This window comes from Heterodontus francisci, chromosome 32 (assembly GCF_036365525.1).
Source record: "Heterodontus francisci isolate sHetFra1 chromosome 32, sHetFra1.hap1, whole genome shotgun sequence".
NCBI lineage: Eukaryota > Metazoa > Chordata > Chondrichthyes > Heterodontiformes > Heterodontidae > Heterodontus > Heterodontus francisci.
Window position 1 is genome coordinate 22,941,222 of NC_090402.1, and position 20,539 is coordinate 22,961,760.

General features: G+C 40.2%; 1 protein-coding gene across 11 annotated transcripts in view; it reads right to left on the reverse strand.

Annotated features, from left to right (window-relative positions):
• The window catches only part of gapvd1 (GTPase activating protein and VPS9 domains 1), a 141,315-nt gene that overhangs the window by 33,905 nt on the left and 86,871 nt on the right, over nucleotides 1-20,539 (reverse strand). For 7 of the 11 annotated variants that reach the window (XM_068012469.1, XM_068012465.1, XM_068012474.1 and 4 more), the window contains 7 exons: nucleotides 13,864-14,037; nucleotides 8,999-9,139; nucleotides 7,838-7,972; nucleotides 7,529-7,669; nucleotides 6,894-6,968; nucleotides 2,913-3,271; nucleotides 2,182-2,269 (listed from right to left, as the gene is read on the reverse strand). In XM_068012469.1, coding sequence (XP_067868570.1) covers nucleotides 2,182-2,269; nucleotides 2,913-3,271; nucleotides 6,894-6,968; nucleotides 7,529-7,669; nucleotides 7,838-7,972; nucleotides 8,999-9,139; nucleotides 13,864-14,037 — 1,113 coding nt within the window. Of the gene's footprint in view, nucleotides 1-1,268; nucleotides 1,350-2,181; nucleotides 2,270-2,912; nucleotides 3,272-6,893; nucleotides 6,969-7,528; nucleotides 7,670-7,837; nucleotides 7,973-8,998; nucleotides 9,140-13,863; nucleotides 14,038-20,539 lie in introns of all 11 variants that reach the window. The other 4 variants (XM_068012475.1, XM_068012471.1, XM_068012473.1 and 1 more) reach the window with 3 other exon arrangements.

The following is a 20,539-nucleotide window of genomic DNA, read 5'->3' on the forward strand; positions in this document are numbered from 1 at the left end:
CACAGGCAAATTATAGCACTCCTTGCATCATCCAGCTGAGATTAGTGTAAGTCAGGGACTGGACATGATGTGTTTGTTCGATAGGATTTAGTTTTTAATAAATGTGATTAATTTACCAAGTGAATGATCAGGGAGTCTTGCCACTACTTTGCCCAACTGTCACAGATTTGAAAGGCATTTATCCAAACATCAATTATCTGAATCGACTGGTTAATTGGCTAGATATCCTAGCATAATTATTCAATTCTCCTGTGCATCAGTGCTATAATTTAACACAAAGGCATTATTAAATTATTAGTGTCCAAAGTATTCACTTGTCCAAACACAAGTGCTTCTCCAATCATTTCGATCATCATATTTTATTGTAACCATCAGGCAGAAACTTCCATAAAATCAATCTTTCGTACTATTAAAATCTGCTGCTACTGAATGGATCATTAGACATGCGAATTTTTTGCCACCGAGGACTTGAACAGCAGACTTAACAAATCTGACGACTCCTTCAGACTCTACCCTTCCTTTGTCTTGATCGTTTTGAATTCTCACATTTCAGCTGGCCTCAAGATTTCCTCCCTTTTTTCGTACAATTGGAAATAAATGTTATTCTTTATTTAATTACTGCTTTAAACCTTCAACAAAATCAATCAGAAAAAAAGTATATATATTTTTTTTTTAAACAGAGATGTCTTCATTAGAAAGAATATGCAAAGCAACCATTTGATTATTGCACCCAATGAAGCCTCACCTAGAAGGAAATGAAGTGATAATCAGTGCAGCAGGCAACTGGGAAAGGTTAGGATTATGGCAGAGAGGGGTCAAGAGAAAAGAAAAGCAGAGCAGCAGAAAGGCAGGCTACAAAAGCGTTCACAATCACTGAAGGAGCAGAGACACAGGCTAAATATCTACAACTATTCTTGTAATTGGATCCTTGGTATTAAAACTATACACTGGGTAATGAGCAACTGGACAGTTATGATCTATATGGCGTCCTACGAGAATTAACTTGGTGGTGTATGTTAGCACCAGGTTTAGCGATTACAGTGCAAAGTCAAGGCACTTCTGAATCACAGATACAAACTGCATATTTGTACTACATGGTTAGTGTGATTTCCATGCATTTGAAGTAAATACTTATTTTAAAAATTAAAAAGCTCTGATAATCTGTAGTTTATTTTAATTTAAAAAAAAGATATTCCTGTTTCATGCGGGTGTTATTTGTCTTTGTAGACCTCATTCACCATTCATTATGTAAGGTAGGATCAGCCAACCTTGCATGGCCTGAAACCTTTCCTGTGCACCATCTTCTTTGTCTTTTTCTTGTTTATCTTTCTTCCTGAAGGAAATAGGAGCTAAAGAGAAAATATACCGTATTACAAAAACAAAGTAACTTCATCGCAAGCAGGATGAAGAAAATCATGGCTTTAACCAAAAACTTGTGGTGAAGTGTAACTGACAGCAATAAAGGTTTTAGTGTTAGATAGCATCTTGTCACATTATTATACTAGTTATGCTGAAAATATTCAGCTGCATTTCTATCTGCAGCTAGCTGAGATAACTGGACATAAACGTCAATACAGTTATTTTAGTAAACACTATTTGTCATTCAAAAGTGGTCTGTCTGCAATGATTTTTTTCTAAACTAAAGATTTTAAGTTTTGGACCAAGATTTGTAACAAATGCTAAGGATAACTACTTTTTTTTGGGAAGGAAACAAAAGTGCAGAACGTACTAAGTATGGATTTTTTGTACTTGGACCCTAACAATTGAGAAGGGGCTGTAATAGATTAGGGATTAGGGCCATTACTGAATTTAGGTATGAATAAGCAAAGTTACAAATACCAAAATCTGATCAGTTCCATCCAAAATTCTTGAGAAATTCCTGGACTGTTGATTTCTAATGTGCCAAAGTAGTTGACAAGCAGTAAAACAAGGAATGCAAACAAGCAGCCTTTTCATTTTCACAGATAAGAGTGAAACAAATCAAAATGCACTGAGCTGCCACAGGCAAATGCACAAGAAAGTTATATAGATATAGTTAAGCTAGAAAAAAGATACCATTTGTTTCAAGGTGCTGATGAATTCTAAAGTAAAAGAACTCCGATCCAGTTATCAAATAATAAATCCATTTGGTCTTTTATTTCATGTCCTGTGTTACAAAATGGTTATAACCCCAAGACTGACCTTTAGGAATAGCAGACACAAATCGTTTCTTCCACCATGATCTGCTGCGATCTGACTTCTCATCATCACTGTCCTTTCTATCCTCCCCCTGTACAAAAGGGATGCAAAAGGGAACTTCAGAGATATTTGGCAGAGAAAACAATTGAGGGATATATGAAATAAAGCAGTGTAGGGGATTATTTGAAATTTGGAACCAGCTACATGGACCACAATTCTCTTTTCTCATCCTATATGTTGCTAAATGCAAATCTGTGGATTTAACACCATATAGACTCAATCTCGTACTCTGATTGTATTTTACATTACACATTAGTAAAGTTTTAGTTTATTTAATTTTCCTCTGTACTGCAGTTAGTTCCTCTGAGGGTCAAGCAGTTTCTTTTCAAGCGTGAACAATTACATCTAAATTTAAAATATGAGTCGCTTAAATGTTTTTAGTCCATGGACCCATAAATACCAGCCAACATCATTTTACGAGCACCTGTAAGTGTTTACTGTATTACTTAAGCTTTTTCCAATAAAATTTTAACGTATTAGTAACATAAGGCCACTGAGAAAGACTTGCATTTGTATACTGCCTTCACATGCAATGAATTTCGTCGGCGTCTTATAAAGATCAAATGTTCAACACTATGCATATAAAAAAGGCAAGTTAATTGAAAACATTCCCAATTAGAAAAAGATTTGTTTCAAATAACAAGGAATACATATATGTTGAAACTAGACCTTACAAGGGAGTCTTTGCTTGGAGATGAAGTTGGCCCACAGGTTCCGACAGGTGCCGCCCCAGCTCCAAATAGCTCCTCATTCGTTGTCCGTCTGCTGCCTGGTGCATTCCATCCAGGATCACTCATTGGTCGGCGAGATGAAGATACAATATCAGAGCTTCTGCTGCGTACTAGCCTTTCGGGAAAGGAGTGTCTCTGTTTGAGCAGCTCAGCTTCAGTTTGGCAAAACATTTGGGACCCAAATGCTGGCAATCGGGCATCATTACCCCCTATAGCACCTTCCAGTATTGGAGGATCTGGAGGGGGGTGTGATGGTCTTGCATAATGCACTTTAGGCCTGACTATTGATGGTATGATTGAAGCTGTGAATTTTGGGAATAAAGAAAACATGAATCATGGCATACAGACCAATATATGCAAACTACATTTGTCCCGATATTCAGAGTAATTAAACAAATCAGGTCCACCATGAATGAAATCAGAATGTACAAATTATGAAATTTCTTTCTGCAGAGTACAAACATTTCAATATTCTAAACCTTGAGTCAAGATGTACAATTTACTGCAAACAGACACTGTTGGGCAGATGTGGTTCATTGAATCATAGAAGGATAGTACACAGGAGGCGGCCATTCAACTCGATGCTGTGCTGACTCTTTGAAAGAGTCAATTAATCCCAATCCCCGGCTTTTTCCCCCAAGAGCTAAGTAAATATTTCTCCCTTCAAGTATTTATCCAATTCAGTTCTTAAAGTTATTATTAAATTTGCTTCCACCACCATAGTCCATTCCAGATCAGTATAACTAACCCGCAACCTCTACCACCTCGAAGGACAAGGGCGGCAAGATGCATGGGAACACCACCACCTGCCAGTTCCCCTCCAAGCCACACACCACCCTAACTTGGAATTCTATGCTGTTCCTTCACTGTTGCTGGGTCAAAATCCTGGAACGCCCTTCTCAACAGCACTGTAGGTGTACCTACCCCCACACAAACTGCAGCAGTTCAAGGCGGCAGCTCACCACCACCTTCTCAAGGGCAATAAATGCTGGCCAAGGCAGCGACATCCACATCCCATGAACGAATAAAAAAACTCGCTGCATTAAAAATTTCCTTAAGTCCACTCTGGTTCATTTGTCCATTAACTTAAATCTTTGTCCCTGGGTTCCCTTCTGCAACTGGAAACCATTTTTCCTTATTTACTCTATCAAAACACTTCATAACTTTGAACACCTCTATCAAATCTCCCGTTAACCTTCTCTGCTCTAAGGCGAACACCAGTTGCTCTGGTCTCTCCATGTAACTGAAGTCTTTAGTCCCTGGTACCAGTCTAGTAAATCAGCTCTGTAGCCTCTCTAAGGCCTTGACATCCTAAAGTGTGATGCTCAGAACTGGTCACAATACTCCAGCTGGGACCTTAACAGTGATTTATAAAGGTTTCGTATTACTTCACTTCTTTTGCCTCTATTTATAAAGCCAAGGATCCAGTATGTCTTTTTAAATAGTCTTCTCAACTTGTCCTGCCACCTTCAAATATTTGTGTACATAAACCCCAGGTCTTTCTGTTCCTATACCGCCTTTAGAATTGTACCAGTTTATAGAGCCTTGCCTCATTGTTCCTACCAAACTGTATCAGTTCACATTTCTGTGTTAAATTTCATCTGCCATGTCTAGTTGTTTAAGTCCTTCTGAAATCTGTTACTGTCCTCCTCAATGTTAACTGCATTGTGTCAACTGCAAACATTGAAATTACACACTGTATACCCAATTCAGCATATTAATACATATTAAAAAGAGCAGTGGTCCCAACACTGAATCCTGGAGGATGCCACTAGACACTTTCCTTCAGTCTGAAAAACATCCTTTCACCACTACTCTCTGCTTTCTGCCCCATAGCCAATTTAATTTCCACACCGCCACTGCCCCTGCAATCCCATGGGCTTCTATTTTGTAAACAAGTCTATTATGTATTACTTCATCAAACGCCCTTCGGAAGTCCACATACCGATCAACCACACTACCCTCATTAACCGTGTCCATTAATTCCATTCACCTTTGTTCAGTTTACCCAACTTTGCTCAGACAAACCACATCTGTTACAAGTAGAGTTCAGTACCTTTTGAGATACTACTACTGGCTATAAAGTTAGAGCCAAAATTATGTTTTAATTATTTGAAATTTTCTTGGCAGCAAATCCAAAAGGAAATTTTATAGCCTGCAGTACTTCACAATAAAATGTCTAAAAACATACAATTATTAGGTTGCAAGATGATCGATGCAATAATATACAGTTGCCAGTTCAGACAACCTTTCATTATTTTAAGAAAATAAAAGCAATTTACAATATACATAAATGATTTACAAGTGGGACCATAAGTAAATATTTTTAAGATTTTTGATATGAAACAGAGTGAAAGAGATTTGCAAGCAGACTTAGAAGACAAGAAATCAGCAGATTTGGATGGATTGGGAAGTAGAAAATGCAATTTCATCTGGATAAATGTAAAGTGAGATTTGGAAAGGAAAGTAAGTGCAGACCTTAAGCTTTTTGGAGCTATGTGGAGTAGCAAAGGGGTTACCCCAAGTCTTCAGATTTCGATTCATCGGCCATCAGATTTCTGCCTTCTACAGTATTAGACTGTTTACTGAGATTGGTTATTGGAGATTAGGGTTCCCAGAAGTATATTGGCAGTGTATCACCCAAACAGAAAAATGTGGAGGTATCAACAAATAAATCGCTGAAGCCATCAGCAAACTACGTGGCAGTAGTAACGAAAGCAAATAAGATCCTTGGGTATTTTGACAGAGGTACAGCATAGGTCCCAGGGAAGTAGTGTATATAATTCTGACTGCCATATCATAGTAGGAAATTTCTAACGGAGGAGGTCTGGCAAGTTATGACTAATTTGATACCAGAGTTTAGGCACTTCAGCCACGAGGAGAGACTGCAGAAATTGAGAGTGTTCAAATCTGAGATCTTATTAAAGTATTCAGATCCTCTGCATCAAATGGTTCAAAATGAATTATAATAATGAGTTTATGACAGTCACAAACTCTACAAGGGAGCACAAATAGTGAAGACAGTTCAGAATTAATTATTTTACAAACAGAGCAAGTCAATGCATGGAATGGACTGTTCAGGGTGGGACTATAGGCAGATTACATTGGTAAATTCAAGAGGGAGCTGGATAGATAGGGCTAATTGGTTGTCTTTCCCCAAACTACTTAAGGGTGCGACACAGAATGGCTTATGATATTGTCTGCTCCTTGGGCCTGGCCAGAAGTTTTTTCCAGTCTCTGACATTCCTATGCAACCTATTGAACAAATAAGTTCATCTTTATTCTGTGCCTGTTACTTTAACAGCACTGTAAAAAAATTTGATGAGAAATGCTAATTTTCTATCTCTATAATTTATACAGCAAACTGCACCGATGTGTCATGGAGTAGCAGAGTGGATTCCTCATATCACAAGTTCTCAATCTCTGCTAAGTCATTAGGAATACCTCCTAGCCGAAGCCAAGTGCTTCCCGAGACGATGGACATAAAATAAGTTCGAATATTCACTCAGAGCTTCTCTACTCCACCTTCAGCTGTCAAATAAAGACCACCATTGGTAAAGGCCTACCCAGTTAACAATTGGGGAGATGGTGCAAGGGAATATAAAGAAAGGGAGAAAAACTTAAAACAGAAACACAAACTAATAAATTATAATTTCTTCCTCCCAAAGCTCAGTTTTTTTTGTATATTATTTTCTGTCTTTTTATTCTTACTTTAACGGTTTTGCTGGTTGATATTTGAAATTTCTAGGGTGAGTGGAGGATGAAGAGAAAAGTAAAGAAAAATATATCACAATGAAACAAGTTGTAATTTATAAATAGCTGCATCTCATTAAATAAGTTGTAGATAAACCCTTTCTCGCAAGAGAAATTACTTCTAGTAAACCTGTATCTGTACAAGGTGCACTTTAAGTAGTTTTAACCTACCATCAGAAGACAGTGGATCAAACATTGCAAGCAACGTGTCTGTCTGGGGAAGTGGAGAGGTCATCTGTTGTGTGCCTGTAAACCCACAACGGAAAAAATATATGATTCTTAAGTTTCGTTAACCAAACTATCAAACTTACATGGCTACTTGAGTTACACATTCTGAAACATAATGAATGCTTGGGTCAGTTAAAGATCAAGCCCCTGGCTTTATTTGTGGACAGTCAAATAAGAAGCCAGAGACATTCTGGTTCTGGTATTGTGATGCATGAATTTGCACTTGGCAGTGTGATACAGCATGTGCACATTTCAAATGCTCTTAACTGAAGCTTGCATACACCTGAAATGTCAGTTCTGCTGCTTAGAATAAGTAAATGCACAACTTAACTTCAGGTGACACAAATCTTGCACCTCTAACTAAACTGAATTTCCCTAAGTAGATAAGAGATTCAATAAAGAGGAATACATTTGAAGATGCTTAACTATTCACAATCTGAATGTATTAGAAACGGTTAGCTGTGGAAACATGTTCTTATTTTTAAAAAATTTCCCCTCTCCACCCATCCCTATGAAGTCTGATTTCTATTAATCCAAATATTATGCACTGGCTTCATATTTAAAACACCTTTATTTACCCTGTACAATTTCCTCCACATCGGGGCTTGTAACAGAATCTTTCCCTCCAAAATCGGAGCTGCACTCTGACCGTATATCCTCGACCTTGTTGGGTATGTCTTCTGAAGTTACACTGATGCCTGTTAAATAGTGTAAAAAGCCTAAAAGGCATTAATTCTGAAATTAAGTATTCTGATTGGACTTCATGAAGAAAATGTCACCTTACATTAAAAACTGCCACAATATTTAAGAGGGACCATTTTAAGCTTCTGCATAATTTTTACGTGTGTATCGAGAGTAATTAATCACAATGTTCCACTGCCCTGTACCTGATACAACACTGAGTCCGGGTGTACTGGGCCGTGAGCTCACTTCCCTCACATCTGTATCATCAGATGTGCTACCCAGTCCTGAGCAACTTTCCAGCTCCTGCAACCGCTCCTCCTGCTTCAAATCTGTGGCTTCTGAAAAGTAATATGATAAAGGACAACATAATTATTAACAAAAATAATATTTTCAACCGTCTACAAGTCAGGTGACGCAGGAGAAACCATTTTATTTTCTTTATATCCCCCAACCCACCCAGCGAGTCAAGGAACCGAAACTGGGGATCTTGGATTTAGAGTTCAGGGTTCTACTGGGTTATTTGATAGATATTCCTTTTCATTTGCTTCTGTTAACCTTACTGTTGTGCAATAGTATCAACACCTACAGCAAAAGGTCAGGGGTCACAACTGAGCTCCAAATAACTGGCTCCAAACGCTGTAGTGGTGTCCACAATATTATTCAGTGCAAGTGTTTCTTTTCTTCACTTTAGTCAAGCAGCATCTTTCGACTCATACTTATTTCCATAGCTGTAAATTAGACCCACAACTTTGAATTTTACATTCTGTTGTTGTGTTTAAAATTGTGTTAAATTCATTGTTTTTGCCCTTTAACCTATGAAAACCTGGATAAAACAGGATCAGGTTCGACACTTTTGGACATGAGCATCTGTGGTTGTAATGTAAATGTGCCAGATTTGTTTCTCTCCCAATGCAGTGCACTGAAGCCAATATAATTTACATAAAGGCATACAGCCATCTTACATGCACATCAGTTTTAGAATATTACATCTAAATAAGTGGAAAGTTTTATGGGACTGCTAAATTGCTTTCACATTCGATCAGCAACATACACCGAGTACCTTTACTTCAGACAGTTTCAACACAAAGAGTATAAAACACAATCCATCCATCTCCACAATAAAGTACAATCATTAAAATACTGAAGTAATACACCAAAATAGGATAGAAAGTAGAATTCATAAATAAAGCTTAATAACCAAAGGCTTAAGCTGAAAATCAACGCTCGTGGTAAACCATTAATATTTATTTTGTCTTTAACTGTAACTGGAGTGCAATAGCGACCGGAAGATTTTTATGAATTTTTGGCCATACTGCTAATAATGGGATGCTTGAAAAATATAGAAAAAATTATGGCATACTCACCCGAGTCACTTGGCAGAACTTCCACACTCCAGGCTTCACTTGTTGTCTCAGAGATTGTTGACCCTGTGCAGGGATCAAGTAGCAATGAACCTGAACCTGGTAAACCGAGCAAACTACCCAACATATTCTCTGCTGCTGCGCCTAGTACATAAGAAAAAAATATTTATTTAGCTAGCATAACAATTTTTTTTTAACTTATCAGATGTTGCGCTGAGGATGGGTTGGACAATCTTTAGGAACATGAAAAGCCTATAGAAATGGTTTGTCATTTCTTTTCTTCAGCAGCAGTTTATGATTTCTGAAGTCCCCTGAAAATAGTGGCACTGAAATCCCAACAACAAGCGCTTTTCCCTCTCATTAATCACTCTAGGTATGTTACAAGTCAACAGCATCAGCAATGTAAATTGAGAAATCTGAAGCAAGTGTCCACACTGCTGTAGTTTGAATCCATTTGGATCTCAGAAGCGTAACCTGGATTAACTAGCTGAAGTACCCATATCCATGCTAAATTATAAACAGTGGATTTTGGACAAAAGAGCAACTGCAGCATCATACCCAGTACATTACAATTAAGTTGACAGGGATATTTTGTAATCGGAGATGATTTTAGTTTTATAGCAATGGTTCATTGCAGGAGAGCAGAGTTGGGATTTGTCATCCACCACTGAGGTTGGGCAAATCTAGGAAGCTCAACCAACTTCAAAAACAAATTATAAACAAAGACAGGAAATAAATATTTTAAACCATGAAGCCAACAGATAAGATGGCAATGTTCTTGAAAAAACACAGAACAAGGACAGATTTTTTTTTTTAAAAAGAGAAAAAGGAAATCACAGATTTAATAAGATTTGAATAATTCCTTCCACATGAATGCCATGAATAGGCTACCTCAGTGTACAAGTGATCCAGAATAATTTTAATTCTGTCCTCATTCTACCCAAAAGTCACTCAATCCTCAGCAGTTACACAGTTTGTGAACAGCACACCTGCTCTTGCATGTGATCCTATCGGTACATATCAAGGCAAAAAACACTGCAAGTATACTGAAGTTAGAGAAACATAATTGGGCAAAACCACTTCCTACACAAGTAAAACGTGGTTATTAATGTGTGTGCATGCTAGTTTACTTTTGGCAGTAATTTCAGTACTGGTACCAAAACCCTTTGATTGTGGACTGCACGGAGCACATTACAAAATGCAGTATTTAAAAACACAATTAAGCTCAGCGAGTTTATCAACATTCACAGTTTTACCATATTTTAAAATACACTATCCTTTAAAAACTGATTGTTGGAAACACAAAGCATTTGATTTCCAGCGTATTGTATAAATGCAATAGCTGTCAGATTATGAAATAAATGTCCAGATGAATGAACTGAAATATTCAAAACACAGAAAATACAGATTTTTAAATTAACAGAAAATACAAGGATGAACATTAAGTAATAGGAGCAGAATCTCGAGCCTGCTTCCCCATTCAATAAAATCAAGGCTGGACTTTTACCACAGCTAAACCCTCCCGTACTATCCCCCCGATGCTTAGATTGTTGGTAATTGAGCGAATCAATCAACTCTGACTTGAATTCACTCAAGAACCGAGTATCCACAGCTCTCTGGGGTAGAGAATTCCAGAAGTTCACAACCTTTTGAGTGAAGAAATTTCTCCTATCTCTCCTAAATGGCTGACCCCTTATTGAGACTGTGACTTCTCAAACTAGATTTCTCAGTCATGGGTAACATTCTCCCAGCATCTAATCTACCCTGTCAGGCCCCTTAAGAAATTTGTGTTTCAATTAGATCACCTCTCAACCTTCTAAATTCTAGGGAACATAGGCAAGTACGAACTTCCTTAGTTGAGACCAAAACTCTGCACAGTACTATAGGTGTGGTCTCACCAAGGCCCTACGCAAATGCGGCAACACTTGTTTACTCTTATACTCCAGTCCCTTTGTAATAAAGGCTAATATACCATTGCTTTTCTAATTGCTTGCTGTACCTTCATGTTAACTTTGTGATTCGTGTACAAGGACACCCAAATCCCTCTGAACACCAACACTGGTGGCACAGTGTCGCAGTGGTTAGTACCGCAGCCTCACAGCTCCAGCGACCCGGGTTCAATTCTGGGTCTTGCCTGTGTGGAGTTTGCAAGTTCTCCCTGTGTCTGCGTGGGTTTCCTCCGGGTGCTCCGGTTTCCTCCCACATGCCAAAGACTTGCAGGTTGATAGGTAAATTGGCCTTTATAAATTGCCCCTAGTATAGGTAGGTGGTAGGGAAATATAGGGACAGGTGGGGATGTGGTAGGAATATGGAATTAGTGTAGGATTAGTATAAAATGGGTGGTTGATGGTCGGCACAGACTCGGTGGGCCGAAGGGCCTGTTTCAGTGCTGTATCTCTAAATAAATAAATAAATAAAGAAAGAACTTCCCAGTCCCTCACTATTTAAAAATGTTCTGCTACACTATTTTTCCTAGCAAAGTGGATAGCTTCACACTTCGCCACATTATATTCCACCTATCATGTTCTTGCCCACTCACTTAACCTGTCTAAATTCTCTCAGCTTCTTTGCGTTATCCTCACAGCTTACTTTGTATCCTCAGCAAACTTGGATACGTTACACTCGGTCCGTTCATGCAAGTCATTGGTATAGGCTGTAAATAGCTCAGGATCAAGCAACGATCCTTGTGGTACTCAGCGAGTTACAGACCGTGAACACGGAAATGAATCCTTTATTCCTATGCCGTTTTCTGTCCATCAACCAATCCTCAATCCATGCTAATATATTATCCCTAATCTCATGAGCCCTCATTTTGTCTAATAACCTCTTGTGCAGCACCTTATCAAAAGCTTTCTGAAAATCTTGCATCACATCCACAGGTTCCCCCCTATCCACCCCACTACATCCTCAAAAAACTCGAATAAATTTGCCAAACATGATTTCCCTTCCATAACTCTGTTAACTCTCACTAATCATAGGACAATTTTTTTTTTTTAAGTGCCCTATTACATCCCCAATAATAGATTCTAGCATGTTTCCTCGAACATAGGAGGGGGATAAGATTTGCTGAATTTGCAGCATGACCTAAATCCACAGAGGACGCTAATTGGTTGGGCCGCATCTCCTGCTTAAAATTCTTGGCTCAGACTATTCTTCTGTTCTAAAGCTATTTTGGATAAAATATAAACATTTGAATATGCTAAATCTGAATTGGTGAAAATTCCTTATTTGATTCCGTGGTTCTGAATCCCAGGAAAAAGCAGCTGCCAGTTTTTGCAACATTATTTACTCATACATTTTCAATAAGATCTGCTTTCAGCATCTTGAGCATAATTTTCAGGTCACCAGGAGCACTCCCAATTTAAAGCTTACTGAAGTCAAATACAGGTATGTGATTAAATGAGAGACACAACAAGATCTGAAACAATTGGAATTTATGCCTCATTATCATTGTAATCTTATCACTGGGATAATGAGGTATTAATGGAGATTTAATGTGCATCTCATAATGCTATTCCTTAGAGAAACACATAAGGAAATTGCTGCAAATTCAGTTAATGATATAAGCATCCCAAAACACAAGCTAAAAGCATGAAAAATGCTGGATGCAAATGAGAAAGAACCAAGGTCAATCACACTGCAGGGATTTGGCAAATGACAGTTGTATTTTAATATGATGTTTTAGAAAGAAAGTTACACTGAAAACTTTTCATTACTGTTCAACAAAGAAGATTGTACTAGCAGTTATACTGAAGTTTACTATTTCCAATGAGTTATGCATAGCCTTAATTTTGATGTACGACAGTGGCACAGCCCATCAGTGCTTCATTGCAATATGCCACAACTGGGAAGCTGTGCTTGCGCCCGTTATTCCCCTTGTGTAGAGTTACCAGGTTGCAGGTAGACATCCATTTGGTGAAAAATAAATCAGTTGATAAGTAAGTCAGTCGATACATCACCCCAGGCTACTCTCCTGCAATCTGCTAGGATGGTCTGGCTCAAATGGGGTGGAGGGAAAATAAATTTGGGCATGTGGTAGAGAAAACTGGAGCATAAAGAATGAACTTGTGCATGTGTATATATAAATAAAACATATATAGAGGGACCAAAAAACATTTTAGCCAATGAAGTACTTCTGAGGTATAATGTAGGGAAATGCAGCAGCCAATTTGTGCACAGCAAGCTCCCATGAACAGCAATGAGATAATAGCCAGATAATCTGTTTTACAGTGGTATTGTCAGCTCACTGAGGAGAACTCCCCTACTCTTCTATAGATGGTGCCATGGGCTCTTTTATGTCCTCCTGAAAGAAGTTGTAAATAATTCTAACTTGGGTAGTACAGGACATACTGTGTTTTGATTTCAAGTTGGGCACTTCAAAAGGTTAACAGTTCTCTCGTCTACCAGATTTGTTTTGCGACATTATTTAACAAAAACTAGCAAAACGTGACAATTCTGATATTTTCCAGTAATTTGAAAATCAATCAATCAGACATGAACAAAGCAAAAGAATCCTTCCAAGGCCACCCTGTTGAATATAACTGCTTACATTACAAACACATATTTTGGCACACAATGCAACTGTTTCTTAATCACTTGATATTTATCATGCATTAGACTGGAAAATTTACCACGCCTCTATTAAGAGTACAGAGTTAATTAATGTAATTCAGTGTTATGTTTTTATATAGCAAATTGGAAACACATCAATTACCATGCTAAAATATTTTGTGTTTACAAGGCTATGTTATAACATACCTTAGCAATGCCGTTATGACCAATTAGGTCACACATTAGAATCCCGACTAAAAATATTACTAGAAATGCTGAAATACAAACAAATTCACCATTAACAGTTAATTATTTACCTGCAATATCTTGTAGTCTGTCTTCATCAATGTTTGGATCAAAATCACTTCCTAAGACATCAGTGCTCCAGGTCTCACTCACAGTTTCTGAAATGTCCCTGTCATCTGTCAGCCCCATCATGTCTCTAATTTCAAATTTACGCAGTTTGTCATCTAGATTGTCTTGTGTTGTGGCTATAACAGGACATAAAGAAGTGGCATGAATCCTCCAAAAATACATGAAGTTCAGTGAAAAAGTTAATGTATTTTTTTTTTTGAAGAGAACAGTGATTTCTGTAGTTAAAAGTGTTGTACACAAGATAGAAAACCTGTAACGGCATTCGCAGAACACTTTGTCAACTGCAGGAATAGAGTACCAATAGACATTTCAGTTAGAGGTAGGCTTACAAAGACCATGAGAATATTGCTGCATGTTGTAATAATCGTTACTTCAATGCAAAATGTGACATGCTTATCACAAAACCATTTTACAAAATGTCATTTACACAAAAATATCATCCATGCAACTCAAAATGATGATATCCAGATCACATCCTGCAAGAAGCACCAGCTTCCTCGTTATCTGTGAAAGCCACTTCCTTTCCTTCGATCAAAATTTCTGTTGATATACTGTTCCTTGACTGGACAATGCTGCTTTAAGAACACTAGTATGAAGTGTATCCCACCTGTGGGTGTTAGTTCTAATTACAGAAATCAATATCCCTAAAAACAAAAATTTGATTTACGCAGCAAGTATCTACCCACTCGGAGGATATCGTGATTTGGAAATTAAAAGGTTGAGATTATAAGGACTTTCCATGCTTTTTGCACATATGTTGCTTTGGTCTGGCATTTTATTTTTTTAAACAGCAGTTGCAATGTCAACAAGAAACGTATTCAAAATTTTAGCTTCCTGGATGAATATGTAGTATTTTCAGTCATCAACTATTTTCTGCCTTATTTGAGTCTAAAAAAGACTAGTAATCATTGTTAGACACTTGTAGTTATCAAGATGCTTTAATGACTGCAGCAGCAGAATCATGTTGCTTTGCTGTGAGAAGAGGGGACAAGGGCAGGGACAGCTGTACCAGGTCTCTCTGTTGCTCTCTCTTCCCCAGTCTCACCCTCTCCCAGCCCCTTCTCTTTCCGACTGTGAACAATAGACAGGTTTTTAAATAAAATCAGAACTGTCAGTGACCGACAACCCAAATACAGCATGGTCTTAAATACTAGTTTACGACAGCAAAGACCTCAGTCCCAAAACAGCAAGTTGGACCCAGAAATCATGCTCCCTTCCTCCACTACATCATGTGTAATGGAGCCTAGTGCCATTTCTTCTTGCTCGCTATCTCCAGGTTCACGGAACCCAACGTACCTCAAAGTTGTGTCATTACCATAAATCACAACTAAGCAAGACTTGCAACAAACCCTAAGCAAGACTTGGTTAACCATGTATGTTCAGAAGTTGAGATTAACAAATTCTGCAGCACCACCATGTATATCATCAGCACAATACATACTGAGTTCCGGGAACTTCAAATTTCAAAATTTGATTGAATATTAATGATGAACTAGAGGCATTCATTACAACTGACAGAAGTTTAGTGGAACTACGAATCCAAGCCTCCAGAGATCAGGAGTTAACAGGAAATGCAGATGGACCATGACTACTGGGGACATCACAGTACTATACTCACTTTGACACCCCAAAAGGCATGGAAAAGAATTCATCCCAGTTTGAGATCACTGTAAACACGATCCCTGGATTTTGGAAGCAAAATGGACAGATAACAATGCATACCCATCCAGGTTTCCACTTGCCCAAAATGCTTTAGTAGCACATGTAAAATTTCCGAATGCAAAAGAACCATTAGGGATCCTGCCAAAGCCAAGGAGAAACTGCAACTACTGCATTACACATTTTTCCTCCAAGAGGTACAAGGCCTTTGGCAATGAGATAATCTTCCAGAATGACCGTATCAATCAAAATGCCTGAGTGAAGCACACAGACATCTCTGCAGATGTCAGGTCTTTCCATCGGGATAAGGGCATCAGCACAGCAGCTGGAACATACCCTCTAATTCCACTATGACATGGCAACACCAACTTGCAAAAGACCCAGTCAAGCTGAGTGCACTCAGCCAAGGCCAACACAAACCACTCAACAAAAACATCATGATCACTGTTGCAGCAACGCAACCACAGCCAACAATATTTTTATTTTATTTTTAGAGATACAGCACTGAAACAGGCCCTTCAGCCCACCGAGTCTGTACCGACCAACAACCACCCATTTATACTCACCCTGCAGTAATCCCATATTCCCTATCACCTCCCTACACGAGGGGCAATTTACAATGGCCAATTTACCTATCACCTGCAAGTCTTTTGGATGTGGGAGGAAACCGCAGCACCCGGCGAAAACCCACGCAGGCACAGGGATAACTTGCAAACTCCACACAGGCAGTACCCAGAATCGAACCCAGGTCCCTGGAGCTGTGAGGTTGCGGTGCTAACCACTGCACCGCCCACAGTACTGTGCCGCCCACTGTACTGCGAGAACAAGACTGTGCTTCAAATATATCACCTTTCCAGGCTCCTGAAACCACCCAGGTCAAGCTGATAGCTCGTCTAGCATTATTGCTGTTCATGACAAAGGAATTATAATTCCACTTGACAAATATCCTTAGTCCATCACCTTTTCAATCACCTTAATGCTGCTTTCAACCACATTGATTCAAACTCAAACACACTGATTTGATGAAAATGACAAAGAAATTCAAGATCTGTTAAAAATAAAAAGGTCAGCTCATCAGGTTCACCTGGCTCAGCCGGCCAGCCAAGAGAAAAAGACAGCCTATCGTCAAGCATGCAGCACCCTTCAATGTAAACTCAGGAACATCCAGAATGACTGGTGGATTGCACTTGTGGAAAAAACTCAACTGTATGCTGATACTGGTGACATAAGTCTCTATGAAGCACTAAAATCTGCATATGGACCAGCATATCAAATCCAAAACTCCTTGAGGAGCGCCGGTGGCAAGACCCTACACACTGACAAGGAGTCAGTCCTGGATTGCTGGTCGGAGCACACTGAAACTCTCTTCAGCACCAAGCACACAGTACATGATACTGTCATCAATCGCATCCAACAACAGCCTGCCAAAGAAGAACTGGATGAAAGCCCAACTCTGGAGGAAACTGTGGCCAACAACCAGATAAACAACAACAGAGCCCCCGGAGCTGATGAAATTCCACCCAAAGCCTTGAAGGATGGTTGTCCTGCCCTATACACCAAGTTTCAAGAGTTTTTCACAGCCTGCTGGGAACAGGGCAAGATTCCACGGGATCTTCGTGATGCTGTTATCATCACCTTGTACAAAACCAAGGGAGAAAAATCAGACTGCTCCTACTACTGTGGGATCACCCTCCTTTCTATTGCTGGGAAGATCCTGGCTAGAATACTTCTGAACTGGCTTGTGCCTACCATTGCGGAAGGAAATCTCCCAGAGAGCCAGTGTGGTTTCAGAGCAAACAGAGACACCACAGACATGGTATTTGCACTCAGACAATTACAAGAAAAGTGTCAGGAGCAAAACAAAGGCACTTACGTCACTTTCGTAGACCTCACCAAAGCATTCGACACTGAGCAGAGATGGACTTTGTAAAAACCTTGAAAAACTTGGATGCCCACCCAGGTTCCTGGCCATGGTGAAGCAGTTTCATAAAAATCAGTACGGACAAGTCAAGCAAAACAGCGACCTCTCAAATCCCTTCTGTATCTCCAATGGCGTGAAGCAGGGATGTATGCTGGCCCCGACCCTATTCACTATCTTTTTTAGCACGATGTTGCAGCAGACAATGGAAGACCTTAAAGGAGGGAGTTTACGTACGGTTCCAGACTGATGGAGACCTTTTCAACCTTAGGCGTCTTCAGGCTCACACAAAGACACAAGAAAAATTCATCCGTGAACTTCTTTTCACCGATGACTGCGCTCTCCTGGCCCACAGTCAATCAGACCTGCAACGTATAACGACACACTTTTCCAAGGTGGCACAACTCTTCGGACTAAAATTCAGTTTAAAGAAAACTGAAGTCCTGCATCAGCCTGCACCCCAAGAATATAGACCACCGAGCACGGTCATTGAGGGAACCGAGCTGAATGCAGTCAAGCAATTTACTTATTTGGGGAACATCTTGTTTGATGCCACCATAGACAAGGAAGTGACTTTCAAAATCAAGCAGAACATTTGGCAGACTATACAAACGTGTGTGGAGCAAACACAGCCTCAGAGCACAGCCCAAACTCAAACTGTACAAAGCTATAGCCCTCACCACCCTTCTGTATGGTGCCGAGTCATGGATCCTATACCGCCATCAAGTACGCCTTCTAGAGTGCTTCCATAAGCACTGCCTCCACAGCATCCTCAAGATCCGCAGGCAAGACTGCATCACAAACACTGAAGTCCTAGAAACAGCCATCACCAGCATCGAGGTCATCTTCCTGCAAAGCCAACTGTGTTGGGTGGGTCACATTTCCCAGACGACAGTTGCCTGCCTAAGACAGTGTTGTATGGAGAGCTGACCACGGGTAAAAGGAACAGAGGCTCCGTGCAAATGTTTCAAGGACTCCCTTAAGAGGTCCCTCTCTGCGGGCCACATCTACCATCGCCAATGGGAAGCACAGGCCATAGATCGTGATGCCTGGAGATGCTACATCAGGAGGGCTACAGACACCTTTGAGACTGAGCGAAGAACCAGCATGAAAGAGAAAAGAGGAGAAGGTAGATCCAATTGCCCCCAGCAGCGATAACATCTTCACTTGTACCCACTGTGGGAGAATCTGCCAGACATGGATAGGTCTGACTAGCCACCAACGGGCCTGCAATCAATGACTACAACCTTCCCAAAATCTTCATCCGTGAAGAAAATGCCAAGTGAGTTGGCTAAGCATTTCACCATACCCATGGAATAATATGGTACAGTATAAATTGAATTATACGTCAGCAGAATTGTATTCAGACACAATTTGTAACCTCATGGCTTGCCTATCCCTCACTCTAGCATTACCATCAAGCCAGGGGACCACTACTGGCTTAATTAGGAGTGAAGAGTATGCCAGCAGCAGGCATATCTAAAACTGAGGTGCCAACCTGGTGAAGCTACACCACAGGACTACATGCAGGCTAAACAGTGGAAGCAGCATGTAATAGACAGAGCTAAGCAATCCCATAACCAACGGATTGGATCAAAGCTCTGCAGTCCTGCTACATCCAGTCGTGAATGGCGATGGACAATTAAACAACTAACCAGAGGAGAAGGCTACATAAACATCCCCATCCTCAATGATGGGGTCGCCCAGCAAGTCAGTGCAAAAGACAAGGCTGAAGCATTTGCAACCGTCTTCAACCAGAAGTGCAAAGTGGATGATCCATCACAGCCTCCTCCTGAGGCTCCCATCATAGATGCCTGTCTGCAGACAATTCAATTCACTTCACGTCAAGAAATGGCTGAAGATACTGGATACAGAAAAAACTATGGGTTTTGACAACATTCCGGCTCTCGTACTGAAGACATGCTCCAGAACTTTCTGCGCCCCTCGCCAAGCTATTCCAGTACAGCTACTGGCATCTATCTGACAATGTGGAAAATTGCTCAGGTTTGTCCTGTCCACAAAAAGCAGCACAAATCCAACCTGCATCAGCCTACTCTCCATCAGCAGCAAAGTAATGGAAGATTTCATCAACTGTGTTATCAAGTGGCACTTACATAGCAAATATGTTGCTCACCGATGCTCAGTTTATGTTCAGCCAAAGCCACTCGGCTCCTGACCTCATTACAGCCTTGGTCCAAACATGGACAAAGGAGCTGAGTATAAGAGGTGAGGTGAGAGTGACTGTCCTCAACATCAAGGCAGCATCTGAGCAAGTGTGGCAGCAAGGAGCCCTAGAAAATTTGAAGTCAATGAGAATCAGGGGGAAAAACTCTCCAAGTGTTGGAGGCATAGCTAGCACAATGGAAGATGGCTGTGATTGCTCGAAGTCAAACATCTAAGCCCCGGGACGTTGCTGCAGGAGTTCCTCAGAGTAGTGTTCCAAGCCTAACCATCTTCGGCTGCTCAATGACCTCCCTCTAACAGTAGGGCAGAAGTGGGAATGTTCGATGATTGCATGATGTTCAGTACCATTCGCGAATCCTCAGATACTGAAAAAGTCTGTGCCCGCATGCAGCAAAACTTGAACAGCATTCAGGCTTGGGCTGTTAACTAACAAGTGATATTCGCACCAAGTGCCAGGCAATGACCATCTCCCCTCTCAAAAAGAGAGAATCTAACCATCTCCCCTTGACATGCAACAGCATTACCATTTGCTGAATCCCCCACCATCAACAGTCTGGGGTTACAACTGCCCAGAAACTTAACTGGGCCAGCCATATAAATTCTGTGGCTACAAGAGCAGGTCAAAGGCTGGGAGTTGTGTGGCAACTCGCCTCCTGATTCCCCAAAGCCTGTCCACCATCAACAACGTACAGTCATGAGTGTGATGGAATACTCTACACTTGCCTGGATGAGGGTGGCTCCAACAGCATAAGAAACTCGACACTATCGAAGACAATGCAGCCCATTCGATCAGCACCCCACCCACCACCTTAAACATTCACTCCCTTCACTACAGGCACACCATGGCTGCAGTGTGT